The sequence below is a fragment of the Pongo pygmaeus genome, chromosome 4 (assembly GCF_028885625.2).
Source record: "Pongo pygmaeus isolate AG05252 chromosome 4, NHGRI_mPonPyg2-v2.0_pri, whole genome shotgun sequence".
Taxonomy (NCBI): domain Eukaryota; kingdom Metazoa; phylum Chordata; class Mammalia; order Primates; family Hominidae; genus Pongo; species Pongo pygmaeus.
Window position 1 is genome coordinate 77,516,824 of NC_072377.2, and position 13,849 is coordinate 77,530,672.

A 13,849-nucleotide genomic window follows, 5' to 3' on the forward strand; every position below is an offset into this window, starting at 1 on the left:
AGATGCTAGCTAGTTATATTATTGAGTTTCAGATACATTAGATTCTTGTATATTGGACTTGACATATATGTCCTCTTTAGTATCTGGATAAAAGAAAATGATTTAATATTTTAGGGTGAATGAAATGTTTAATGTTGACTTTTGTATTGGAATAAATATTCTTGATATTCTTAAACATTTCTTTTTTATTTGCGTAACATATAGTGTTGAGTTGCTAATTTAGTTTAATAGTGATACTTGCTTTTTAAAGCTTGTTTAAGGCTTATGTGTGCTCACACATTTCAGAGCTAATGCAAACAGAGATGCATCACATCCAGACCCTGTTCATCATGTCTGAGATCTTCAGGAAAGGCATGAAAGAGGAGCTGCAGCTGGACCACAGCACCGTGGATAAAATTTTCCCCTGTTTAGATGAGTTGCTTGAAATCCACAGGCACTTCTTCTACAGTATGAAGGAACGAAGGCAGGAATCCTGTGCTGGCAGCGACAGGAATTTTGTGATCGACCGAATTGGAGATATTCTGGTACAACAGGTAAGAAAAGCTTAAAGTCCTTGACCTTGGTGACGTAAGTGGGATTTGAATCAAAATCTGCCCTTTCATCAACATGAGTAAAAAAAAATCATTTTTGAAACATTCATAGTGACATTCTGATGATGTGTTTGCCATCATTAGACTGTAACTCCCAGTAAGGCAGGGATTCTTGGCTATTTGATTACTGCTATATTTCAGCACCTGGAACAGTGCATGACACTGTTAATATTTATTGAGTGAATGGGCCACTTAGGGGAAAAAAATCAGGAATTCACCTGGATGTCATGTTTTACAGTGGTCTGCAACACTTGGAAAGGCAGGGAGCTCCATCTGCAGTTGCTTTAGCATGACTTTCCCTGGGTAGATGCTAGAATGCCATCTTCTCCAAATGTACTGTTTTTTGAAGCTGTTTCATCCTGTCATTTACAACGATGGAGTTCAGCTGTTGGTCTGTATGCTGAAAATGGGGGAGTTATGCTGAGTAGTATTCCGTGCTCTTGATGTATCACTGTTGACTCATTCACTTATTGAAGGATATCTTCTTGTTTCCAGTTTTTAGCCTTATAAATAAAGCTGCTATGAACACCCAGGTGCAGATTTTGGTGCAAACCTAAGCTTTCATTTTTCTGGGATAAATGCCCAGGAATGCAATTTCTGGGTTGTATGGGAGTTGTATGTTCAGTTTTGTAAGAAACTGCTAACTGTTTTCCAGAGTGGAAAATGTGCCATTTTACTTTCTCGTCAACACTGTACAAGTAATCCAGTTTCTCTACATCCTCACCAACATCTGATATTGACACTATTTTTAATTTTGGCTATTTTAAGAGGTATAAAGTAATATCTCATGGTTCAAGTTGCACTTCCCTCATGGCTAATGATATTAAATATCTTTTCATGAGCTTCTTTGCCATCTATATATCCCTTTCAGTGAAATTTCTGTTTATGTCTTTTGCTCATTTTCTAATTGGATTGTTTGTTTTCTTATTGATGAATATTAAGGTTTGTTTACATTTCTAGACATTAGTTCTTGTCAGATATGTGATTGACAAACTTTCTCTAAATCTGTAACTTGTCTTCTCATTTTCTAATTTTGATGAAGTCTAGTTTGTTTTTCCTTTTAAGAATTGTGCTATTAGTTTCAAGTTTAAGGATTCTTTGTCTAGCCCAAGGTCTCAAACATTTTCTCTGATTTTTAAAAAAGGATTTACAGTTTTGGCTGGGCATGGTGGTGCACGCCTGTAAGCCCGGCACTTTGGGAGGCCGAGGTGGATGGGTCACTTGAGCTCAAGAGTTTGAGACCAGCCTGGGCATCATGATGAATCCCCGTCTCTACAAAAAATACAAAAATTAGCTGGGTCTGATGGTATGCACCTGTAATCCCCGCTATTTGTGGGCTCAGTTGGGCAGATCGCTTGAGCCTGGGAGATTGAGGTTGCAGTGAGCCGAGATCCTACCACTGCACTCCAGCCTGGGCATCAGAAGTGGCACCCTGTCTCAAAAAAAAAAAAGTTGTACAGTTTGATGTTTTACATTTAAGTGTGTGTTGTACTTTGAGTTATTTTTTTGTGCAGGTTATGAGACTTAGTAGGTTAAGTTGAGGTTTTTTTTGTTTGTTTTTTTTGTTTTTTTTTGTCTATGGATGTCCAATTGCTCCAGGGCCATTCGTTGTAAAGGCTGTTCTTCCTCTAATTGCTTTTGCATTTTTGTCAAAAATCATGTGGTCATCTGGGTTGCCATTTTGTTTCACTGATCTATGGATCTATCTTTCCATAGTCTTAATAACTGTAGCTGTATAATCTTAGAAGACTGAGTCCTTCCACTTTATTATTTTTTCCAAAATTGTTTTGGCTATTCTAGTTCCTTTCCTTTTTCATATATGTTCTAGAATAGTCTTATTTATATTTTTAAAAAGCATACTGGGATTTTGTTAAGTATTGTATTAAAACTGTATATCAGTTTGTAGAAAATTGACATCTTTACTATTTTGAGTCCTCTAATCCGTGAACATCGTATAGCACTTCATTTATTTAGATTTTTGTCATCTTTCACTGGCATTGTATAGTTTTTACGATATGAGTCATATATGTGTTTTGTTATATTTGTACCCAAGTAATTTTTTTTGAATGATTGTAAGTGGTTTAAGAATTATCATTTGAGGCTTATTGGCCCCACACATACAAGCAAAGACAAAAAGATCAGAGGTTGTGATGTAAATTTTAAGTACTTTTAAGAGGGTGGATGTGTTCTGGTTTCCATTACGATGCTCTTCAATGGGACATGTGCATGTAAGGCCATCACAGTCTAAAAAAATGGCATTCAAGTCATTCAGCTAGTTCTCTTTACAGCACCTTATGATTCTAAGTTGATTCCTATGTGGATTTTCTACAGATGTTTTTCTTCAGGTAAGGCTTATTGAAACATCCAGCCCACATCTCTACTTCTCTTCTTTAGCTAATAAACAGGCATTCTGGTTATTCACTGGTCTGTTTCATGTTGGCTAATGATAGCCTGCCCTTGATCTACTTGTAATGTGTGAACAAAAAATCAAATTCCCTACTAAGGACTCAGTCTATGGACATGGTCATTAGCCAATGTAAATGCCAAATGAGTGAGTTTTTTTTGGGTGGGGGGACCAGACCTTCCTGAAGGCCTCCAGATGTTGCCATATACTTTTTTTTCAATCTATAAAAGTATTAAAACTATAAATTGAAATTATAAATTTGTATTAAAACTAAGAAGAGAATAAAATATATCAAATGTTTTTCATTTGGCTATTTGATAATTATATTAGTTCAATATAATATCACATTATGTTGACCCTTACCACTCAACAACTTTCTTTTATTTTAATTTAAAAAATGTCTGAGGAGATAAGTGATTGTGTTCAGAAATTCCACGATATTTATTTTTTATTTGCAAATACTATTTTGAAATAGATGAAAATTGCATATTTTTTGTGTGTTTAGAACTTACTAAATTTACAAATCATTATTGAAATGTTATTCTTTCCAGTTTTCAGAAGAAAAGGCAAGTAAAATGAAGAAAATATATGGAGAATTCTGTAGCCATCATAAAGAAGCTGTTAACCTCTTTAAAGAACTCCAGCAGAATAAAAAGTTTCAGAATTTTATTAAGGCAAGTATTTTAAAACTTTGTTACAAAGTGATAAATCAGTGTGGAGAAATAGTTTATGCTTGTTTCTTAATGATTTAAACAAATTTCATAGCTAATGATGCTTTTCAGAGGAAGAAGAAGGGAGGTGGAAGGTTTGTGGCAAAGGTGGAAAGTCTCTTTTTCTGTGTTAGTAAAATATTGCCCCCAAATCATTTCCTTTTGTATATTTGTGAGGTCATGTCTTCCAACCTTCTGAGAATATTTGTAACATACTGGGAAGCTGTTTCATGCCAAGTTATATATCAGAAAAATCAAAGTGAAAATAAACACAGAACTCCACTTCTGAATTAGCTTGAAGCAGATTCATGACATCATATAATTTCATCTGTAATATTTTTCTCCAGATGAAAAAGTTAAAAATTACAACATTATTATACAAATAAAGCAACAATAGTTTTTGATATCTTAAAATTTCACTGATTATCTCATAAAATTGGATTACTTAAATCAGAATCTGACCAAGGTTCACTTATTGTATGAGGTGGTTATATCTCTTAACTCTCTTTTCATTCGAATGTTATCCCACCCCTTTTTTCTTCTTCTGATTTATTTGTTGAGAAAATTTGTTTTATAAAGTTTGCTGGATTCTAAATTTTTATCTGTCATGTTAAGAATGCTACCAGATTCTCTTCCCTTTTTTCCCACATAAATGTGTGTTGAGGACTTGAATACTATGAGGAATACTTTGATATTTTTAGAAAAAAAGTTGTCCTGATTAGAGGAAACTCTAAGAGTTATAATGAATAATAACAAATGTGGAGGAAGACCTGTTGGGAAAACAAATGGTAAACTGCAAACTGATGTTCAAAGTTAACTCTGATTTATTATTATTTTTCAAAAATTTTGCTATTCATAAATCAAGGCACTTAGAAGTATTGGAACTTCTTTTGGAAGTAACTACAAATACATCAGAGTAACTTGAAACTTCTTAAAATCTTGGCGAGTTGGGGTACTGAAATTTATGACAAAGTATACAATTTAAATTAGTGATAATGCGTTGTTTTAATTGATAACAATGAATGTTAAGTCTGCATAAAATTGTACTATTGCAGATTCTTTGTATTGTTAAATTCACACCTGAAAGGTAAATACAGGTAGAATTTGTGTGTATAAAATGTATATATTTTTTAAGCTCCGAAATAGTAATCTTTTGGCTCGACGCCGAGGAATTCCAGAATGCATTCTGTTGGTTACTCAGCGTATTACAAAATACCCTGTCTTGGTGGAAAGGATATTGCAGTACACAAAGGGTAAGTTGTGACTTCTGGGATAAACATTTGCCCCTCTTATTAGTTTTAAACATAGCTGAGGTGTTCTAAACCGCCATAAATGTTTGTGGTTTCTGATTCATAAAGAGTTTCACAAAGAAGAAACTGTTAAAGCCTTAGAATTTGGATTCATTTTTAGAAATTATCTTTTATAATGCGGCATGGATAATAGTCTGAATTTCTACAGGTAGCCCAAACCAAGCTGGCTTCTTCTTACTTTGAACCTGCCTTTCTCCTCTTTATTTTCCCCACCACTGGGCTTTCTTAATACCTCCTCTTCCTCATTTTCCTATTACCTTCACAACAGTCTGATGAAACATGCTATTGATCCTATCACGAAATGTCAACTCTCCCAAGCAATCAGTTATTAAGTTGAGAGGGATTATAAGAAGGATCTATTTTTGACCCTGTCAATTCATCAAGTTCCAGGGAGTAACATATGGGCATCTTTTAAGAAGCTATGAATGCACATGGCTGGTCTGTAAGCTCCTGTGGGATCTAGAAGACCTGTGTCTGTCTGGTTCACAGCTGGATCTTCAGTGTCTAGTGCAATGGCTGGTACAGAATTGATGATCTATAAATAAAAACATATCAATGCAATGAATGAATAAATAAAATGGTCTAATCCTTAAGCTAACATATTGATCTTGAGTAAAGATTATTATTAGGGTGTTAGTGTGTGATGTTAAAAAGGGCTTGGGTTTGGAATTTTGTACACTTGCGTTGCATTGTATATACTCAGCTCTGCCACTCATTCATTGGGCAAATTATTAACTGAGCCTCAGTTATCTCCACTACGAAATGACATGAAACATTACCTTTCAGTTCCAGTTGCCTCAATAAACATCAACTAGGTGGTCTTTATCACCAAATATACTTTTATCTGGAGTTTCAGGAGGCTGCTCCAGAAACTCATTCGGAGTATTTTCGAAACTCATTCGGAGTATTTTCATAAGATAATCTAGAGACAAGAGCAGGTAGCCAGTATTTTAAAGAATAACAACTGAAATCAATAATTATTTGCTCTTGGTATGAGCATGGCTGATTTGTCCATTAGCACAGCACTTGGGTACCATGAAAATATTTTCTTTTCCCATCAGAAGAAAAAATGAATTTTCTTCTTCTGATGGTAAAAGAAATTAAAATATTTAATTTTAAAGAAAATGGTCAAAGAAAATTGTTTAATTATAATAGTAATATATTCATATTTATGCTAATACATTTATAAAATATAATTTTGAATATTAATTTTATGGAGGAAGGGATCAAGGAATATAAATGAATTTGAGGCTCATTCACATAACCGTGTGGCTCTGTTTCTGAGAGCATTACTGGCTTTGCCCCACAGCTGGCTTAAGTTTTAAGAAACTTGGCATGGAGATTATTGATTACCTATGTCTAAGAAGATGGAAGGAAGGCCTAAGTTAGTATATAACACATTTCCTGCCCTAGGGAGAAGGTCAGACCCATCCCTAGAACTCAGACATCTTACTGTCAGCGGAAGGACTATGTGTCAGCTGAAGCACATTTAATAATGCAAACCTTTCATAATAAAATATTTTAACATTTTTTTGGTGGGGGGGAAGTACAGAGTGGTATTATAGGATTTAATTTTTTTTTTTTTCGAGACAGAGTCTCACTGTGTCTCGTAGGCTGGAGTGGAGTGGTACAATCTTGGTTCCCTGCAACCTCTACCTCCCAAGCTCAAACTATCCTCCTACCTAAGCCTCTTGAGTAGCTGGGACAAAAGGCACATGCCACTATGCCCAGCTAATTTTTGTATCTTTTTTGGTAGAGACAGGGTTTTGCCATGTTGCCCAGGCTAGGAATTTAAGTTTAATCCAACATTTTTCTTATGGGGTTTTTATTGTTTAGATGATATATTTAACTATATTTTAAAACTAAAGAAGTTTTCTTCCTTAGTACTCTGGTTTATTGTATAGTATTTTTGTTTGTTTGTTTCTTTTTCCCACGCAGAAAGAACTGAAGAACATAAAGACTTATGCAAAGCTCTTTGCTTAATTAAAGACATGATTGCAACAGTGGATTTAAAAGTCAATGAATATGAGAAAAAACAAAAATGGCTTGAGATCCTAAATAAGATTGAAAACAAAACATACACAAAGCTCAAAAATGGACATGTGTTTAGGAAGCAGGCACTGATGAGTGAAGAAAGGACTCTGTTATATGATGGCCTTGTTTACTGGAAAACTGCTACAGGTCGTTTCAAAGGTACTGTGGCTCTACCAGACCAATTTCTCCCTTCATACACGTTATTCATTTAACAGAGGACAGATTTTCAAAAGAAAAACAGTTCAGAATTGCAGGCACACATGCGCAAACCCTGGGTCAGTTGAAAGGTTGATTTGTGAATTTCAATAGGCAAATTTGGCCAATGATACAAATCTTTGGTGGGAGTTTGCTGCCCAAGCTAAAACCTTTATACATGTTTTATGAATTTGCAAGTTTGTGATGTCTGAAATCAAAGGAATTGAGAGTTCTGCTAATTGTTGACGCAGAAAAATTATTCTGGTAACTGTGGTGTGTTGAAAGCAAGGCAGTACACCTACACACCTAGGGTCTGTTGCATGTCAACACAGCCTAGGGCCATCAGACAATGGAGGGAGATATAAAAAGAACTCTGAATGGCATCTTTGTTACTGACTAATAGAATACATCCACACACCTGCTGATGCTGGTTTAAGCTCTTCCTCAGTGCTACTGTTTGCTAACTGGCACGAACTTGACTCTGTTCAGGAGTCTAAAGCAGATAATTCCATTTCTTAAGGACTCATTATGTAGCTATCACACTGCCTAACCCAGGCTTTCTCACCCTGGCCACATACTAGAATCACCTCTGGAGCTTAAAAACATTACGAATGCTCATGTCTCCTCCCAGAGATTCTGATTTTATCACTGTGATGATGAAACCAAAGCCCATGGGATGTTTAAAGGCTCCCCAGGTGAGTCTACTATGCAGCCAGGGCTAGGAACCACTGTTTCTAACAGTTCATCTTAATAACATCCATAGGTAGGCAGTGAGAGGAAGAGGTTGTTAAATTCTAGCTACTCAAAAATTATTACCCATTGGAGGATGATCAAGTTTGGATGGAGGTTGCAACTAATATCTGAAATGGGATTTGTTGATCAACAACTAGCAATGTTGTATTGAAAAAAAATATTAACCACAACCTGTAGATTCTATTGCTTGAAGTCATTTGCTCTTTATCCATTTAATAGAATCAGTTTGGTAACTTTGTGTTAGACTATTCAGTGGGTGCAATGAAGATGAGTTCTTGTGAACAATGTGTAAGGGAAGTATGGAATCTTAAACCTTGCTCAGATCTAGATGAAACAAAATAGCAGGCATATATAATTTGAGGTAGAAGCTGCCCTTTTACATTTTTAATTCAGCACTTTTCCTGCCAAAGGTAAGAGTTTGCTCCATTTTATTAAAACTTCCTTTTTTAATGGATATTTTTCTTCTGTTTTGAAAGTGACTACATTAAACTTTGCTGGAGATTTACCTATACCTACAGCTACACACAAACATGCACACTTAAAGACAGCTTTCTATTAAGTTATTAATAGCATCAATCTTTGGCTATCATAATACAGGTGTTTTTATAAAACTTTCATACTTAGACTAAATCTTAGTCTTTTTATTTTTATTAAGTTTATTTGAACTGTGGTTTGCTTCATTAATACTAGTAATGTTTTTTCTTTAAAGATATCCTAGCTCTACTTCTAACCGATGTGCTGCTCTTTTTACAAGAAAAAGACCAGAAATACATCTTTGCAGCCGTTGTAAGTATATGACCATGTGATGCGTTTAAAAAAATAGGTTTAACCACACATTTTCTTGAAAAATGCCTAAAATTCCTAGTGAAATATAATAGTCACAGGGAAGTATATGCTTCTGTTATGTTTCCATTATTATTTGTGATTGCGGTGTTTAGAGACAAGCATCTCATTAGGTTAAATTAGCATGGTAAGTGTTGCTTCATCACAACCAGGGCTGGTACTCAGCTGGTTCAGCAGTGTAGCCAACTGTGAGAATATTGCAGTCCTTCAGTAGTGGTTGGTGAACAGGCACTGCCCTGAGCCTCCCAAGTGTCCCCATGCCATCTGGCTATCTTGGTCTTTCCTCCAGACTCCTCTCTTCCCCACCCCTTCGGCCCCCAAACCCCTTCCCTTAGATCCAGCAACTAAAATGTGAATGCTGGGCACAGCCAATCTCTTCCAGCACCTGGCTTTCTCCATGCCCATTGGCCCTGCTCTCCCACTTACTAACCCTGTGACTGCCATCGTGTGCCTTCTGCCAGACAAGGGATACCATCCTGATGCCTAATGTTTACAGAAGATTCTTTCTTATTTTTACTATAGTAGCTTCTAAAGACAAACAGTGTATGAAACTATTTTTGTAGTGTGTTAGAGTAATCTAATTGCTAGCACGTAGATAATAAGAAGGCTTGAAGAAGTCTCTATGTTCCCAATCAATTTGAACTGTGTTACAAATTGCATGAAAACCTATTGGTTTGTCCAGCGGCTTCTCAATGCTGTTACCTGAGATGCTCGAGATTCTCTGAAAGAACATGAGAAATAAGTGGGAAGGTGGGGACCATTTTGTTTAACCTGTGGGATGGTGAGGGCCATGTAGGAGAGGAAACAAATTCACATCTTTATAGAAACCAATGCTTCTTTAAAACCAAAGACCTAAAAGAAAAGCAAATTCTGCTTCTTGGATGATATTACCGGACACATGTCCTGCTGACTGATCATGAAGTAGATAACATAAAGACAACTACCTTGTTTTTTAGGACAAGGTAGCATATGGATTCAGATCCTGTGATGCTCAACTTAGAGCGTGACTTGAAATATGATTCTTTCCCTCTTGTCTCATATGACCTCCTGAGGCTTTATCTGTGCTACCCATAGACCACATTTACCATTAAGTGGGGTATTAGGAATGCAATCCACCAAATGGCAGAATGAAGGCAGTTACAACCTAGCTCTTCTTGGTGGAATGTGTTTGGCTATACTGATACTGTTTCTTAAAGGTGTTAACCTGAAATGTAACAGCATTCATAAATGACAGCTAAGCCCTTGGTGTGGTATCAGAGAGCAAAAGAGAAAGCATCATTTTATCCTTGAAGAGTCAGGTGCACCCTACTGTTCATACACTCCTGAGTTACATCTATCTGACAATAGCCCATGTGTCACAAATATCTTACAGTTAACATTGTAGGTAATTGAAGCATTTGGCTAGGGGTATACAGATATCTGGATTTCCTAGCTTCCATCCTAGAATTTTAGAAAGCTTTCCTCAAGCTAGTACAAGTGGGATTCTCCACTCCTTGTGCCCTTTAGAAAACACTTCTTCCCTAGGTGCTTGTCTTGCTACATGTTACAGAAGATGTGATGAATTTGGAAGTAGCCAGAAGATAAGCAGTTAAAGTAGCAAGAGGATGGAGTAGTGGGTCCCTACAAGAAAGTTTTGCTTTGTTTTTGTTTTTATAAAGGACTCAGCTGGAAATTGGGGCAGAGCCCAAACCTACAAAATGTGTTAAAAAAAAGTAGATGTGTTCACTAAGTCTTAGAATACTGAGTCTAGGAGGAATCTCTTGAACATCAAAGAAGGCAAATTCAAAAGGAGCAAACAACCAAGACAGTGAACATGTGGACCTGCAGGCTGAAGTTCCAAATAGGAAGCAGCTTTAAAATCTCTTTATCACAATGGAATCCCTGGATAATAGAATCAGCACAAAATGGATACGGTGTAACAATATAGCTAAGCGTAGCAGCTCCTTTCGTCTTCTCCTACATTAGAGGTCTTCAACTCCTAATGCCTGTAAGGATTGGGCAGAAATGTGATTGAGCAAATGTGACAGGGTCAGAAGCAATGAGACAATAGAAAGTTGTAGGGACTGTAGTGAAAAGTGAGTCAGTGCCCTCTCTCAAAGATGGCAGGGATTACTTGGCTATAGCCAGTGTTTTAAAATGAGAATATGGGCCCAGGATTGCTCATCTTCTGCTTTCCCCAAGAACCCAGAAATGAAAGTTTTTAAAAAGTGAAATCCCCTAGTATTTAAATGCTGAGAACTTATTTTTAAACTTTGTTAAATGCCTTGGCACAAATAAAACATCTCTGCAAGCTGGGTTAGGCCTTTGCATTACTAGTGTTTGACATCTACCTCCAAGGAAGACGTGCTACTTCCATTCCTGGAGAGTTAATTTGAATGTTTGTTCATCTCCAGTGTTTGTGCGTGGTTAGTATGAATACTGATGGACAGGTTCCCATGTACCCTGGTCTGATGGTGATCAAATGAATGCTACTTTCCTTGCACTTACCTGTTCTTCACTTTGAAAAGATCTTACCCTGCCACCTCCCCTCCCCTGCAACACTAACCAACTGGTTCAAATAATTTCACTCTTGCTCATGTCTTAAGCAAGTAAACCTACTCTGCCTTTTTACATACAGAGGCTGTTTACCTTGTCAGCTGAGGAAGCTAAAACTGCACATTGCATCAGGGAAACAGATAAGGTCTTGGGAGTAGCTCCATAATAGAATAAGCCAGACTAACAATGCTCCAAGGATCTCCCTAATTAGAGAGGGCAGTATTCCAACAACTCTGCCACGGGGCTGCTTTTGCTTCCATTTTCAGAGGCTGAGCACAGGCTGTATAGACCAGTGGTCTTGTCCCATCATATTTTTTCTCTCATGCTACTCTGAGAAGCGTGGGGTGAGGAGGTACTCTGGGTCACCATGGCACACAGCATCAGATATGGCCAAGCTGTATCATGCTGGGAAAGCCGACAAGCCAGCACCAAGGAGTCAGCAGTGAGGGGACAGTGGCATGTTCTGGATAAAGGCGTCGCTCAGTCCGTGATGGTGAAGCAAAACCACACACTGCAACCAACTCTGTAAACAGTAGTGGAAGCCACAGACCAAAGAAGAATTCTTCATATTATCCCCCAAACTGTTCATCCTGAAGTCATTCTTTTGGCCATTCTTTCAACTACATCTACCTACCAAGCATCATCAGTGTGCTGTTCCTCTTTGAATCCCCAGTGTTTAGAAAGGGACATTGGAGGATCACAGTAGATGGTGATAGAAGAGGTGGTTTAATCATGGCGTACATGCCAAATTTTAGACTTTCTTCCTATTACCCTGTGGTGGACTTATGTGAAACTAGTCCTACCAACATTTATTGAGTGCCTACTCTATGCTTGGCTATGTGCTAGGTGCATGAAGATGAATGAGACCCATTCTCACCCACCAAGGGCTCATCTTGTAGACCTTGTAGACCTACAAGAACTTGTAGACCATTTTGTTGCTGTGAGCCACATGACAGTAGCAAAAAGGATTGGTTACGCCTGGGGAATCAAAGGTCTTGCCACTTATTCTTATCTTTTATGGTCACTTTTATAGTCCATGGGCTGGGCTTCTGAGTTTCTGGGCTTCTGTTCCGTCACCTTATTGAAACAGTATTGCAAGTCTAATGGACTTTTTAGGGCCTCCCTCCTTCTCAATCTCTTTGACATGTGACATAGTTTCCTGTCTCATGCTCTCTTAGAAAAACTTCTCCTGACTTGACTATGGCATTTTGATATTTTTCTTCTCTGATTGTTCTGTCTTTTAAAAAGTTCAGTTTTTAAACAACCAATTCCTTTTTTTTTTTGAGACGGAGTCTTGCTCTGTTGCCCAGGCTGGAGTGCACTCACTGCAACCTCTGCCTCCCAGGTTCAAGCAATTCTCATGCCACAGTCTCCCAAGCAGCTGAGACTACAGGCGCACACCACCACACCTGGCTAATTTTTGTATTTTTAGTATAGATGGGGTTTCACCACATTGGCCAGGCTGGTCTTGAACTGCCGACCTCAAGTGATTCACCTGCCTCGGCCTCCCAAAGTGCTGGGATTACATGAGGGAGCCGTTGTGCCTGGCCTAAACCACCAATTCTTAAGGATGAGCATGCCTATAATTCCTCTTTTTCCATCCTCTCTTTTCCATACCATCTCCATTGGAGATTGTATCAACTTCCACAGCTCTTTTGAAAAGATTGGAAGTGGAGAAAGGTTTACCTAGTACTGTTGCTTCCTTTAGCTCATGTTTTTTGGAGCCTTACTTTAGCTAGGATGCTGTTTCATCTGCTCATCTTCCTATTTTATGTAGGATCAGAAGCCATCAGTTATCTCCCTTCAAAAGCTTATTGCTAGAGAAGTTGCTAATGAGGAGAGAGGAATGTTTCTGATCAGTGCTTCATCTGCTGGTCCTGAGATGTATGAAATTCACACCAATTCCAAGGAGGAACGCAATAACTGGATGAGACGGATCCAGCAGGCTGTAGAAAGGTAACGTTTCCTTCTGTCCATAATCTATGGAACAGAGTTGTTCAATTGGGGAAAATATTCTAACCATGTCTTCCTGCATGAAAACTTTGCCTCTGCCAGAATGGTCTGCTCCCTGCCCCCTGCACCTGCCTGCGATAGCCCCCCATCTACAGCTTTCTCCTCTGCGCCTCCCTGCATGTAATGCCCGCACCTCCCTCTGCCTGTGTGCGCCCTGCCAGGCGTTGATGCAGCTCGGGCCTCCCCTCCTCCATGAGGACCTCTTCAGTCCTGGTGATCTCTTTCTTGCCTGAAATTCTTTAACACCTGCTCACTAAAGCATTTACTTGATGCTTCTTTTATACTGCCTTGTAGCTATTATCTTTTTTATGTACATATGTGTGTGTTTATTTAATTAGATTGGAAGCTCCTCGAGGGCAGGGGTCATGTCTTATGTTTCTCTGTGTGCCTAGTGCTGATAAATCATTCAATAAATGTTTCTGAATTGGTGGATCTAAGTATTCTAAGTCAATTTATTCCTCA

At 37.9% G+C, this 13,849-nt stretch overlaps 1 protein-coding gene across 5 annotated transcripts in view; it reads left to right on the plus strand.

The window, feature by feature from the left end:
* Nucleotides 1–13,849, plus strand: part of ARHGEF28 (Rho guanine nucleotide exchange factor 28) — a 312,580-nt gene that overhangs the window by 249,948 nt on the left and 48,783 nt on the right. For all 5 annotated transcript variants that reach the window (XM_054486932.2, XM_054486933.2, XM_063664896.1 and 2 more), the window contains 6 exons: nucleotides 286–533; nucleotides 3,546–3,668; nucleotides 4,840–4,957; nucleotides 6,953–7,207; nucleotides 8,706–8,782; nucleotides 13,152–13,330. In XM_054486932.2, coding sequence (XP_054342907.1) covers nucleotides 286–533; nucleotides 3,546–3,668; nucleotides 4,840–4,957; nucleotides 6,953–7,207; nucleotides 8,706–8,782; nucleotides 13,152–13,330 — 1,000 coding nt within the window. The remainder of the gene's footprint in view (nucleotides 1–285; nucleotides 534–3,545; nucleotides 3,669–4,839; nucleotides 4,958–6,952; nucleotides 7,208–8,705; nucleotides 8,783–13,151; nucleotides 13,331–13,849) is intronic.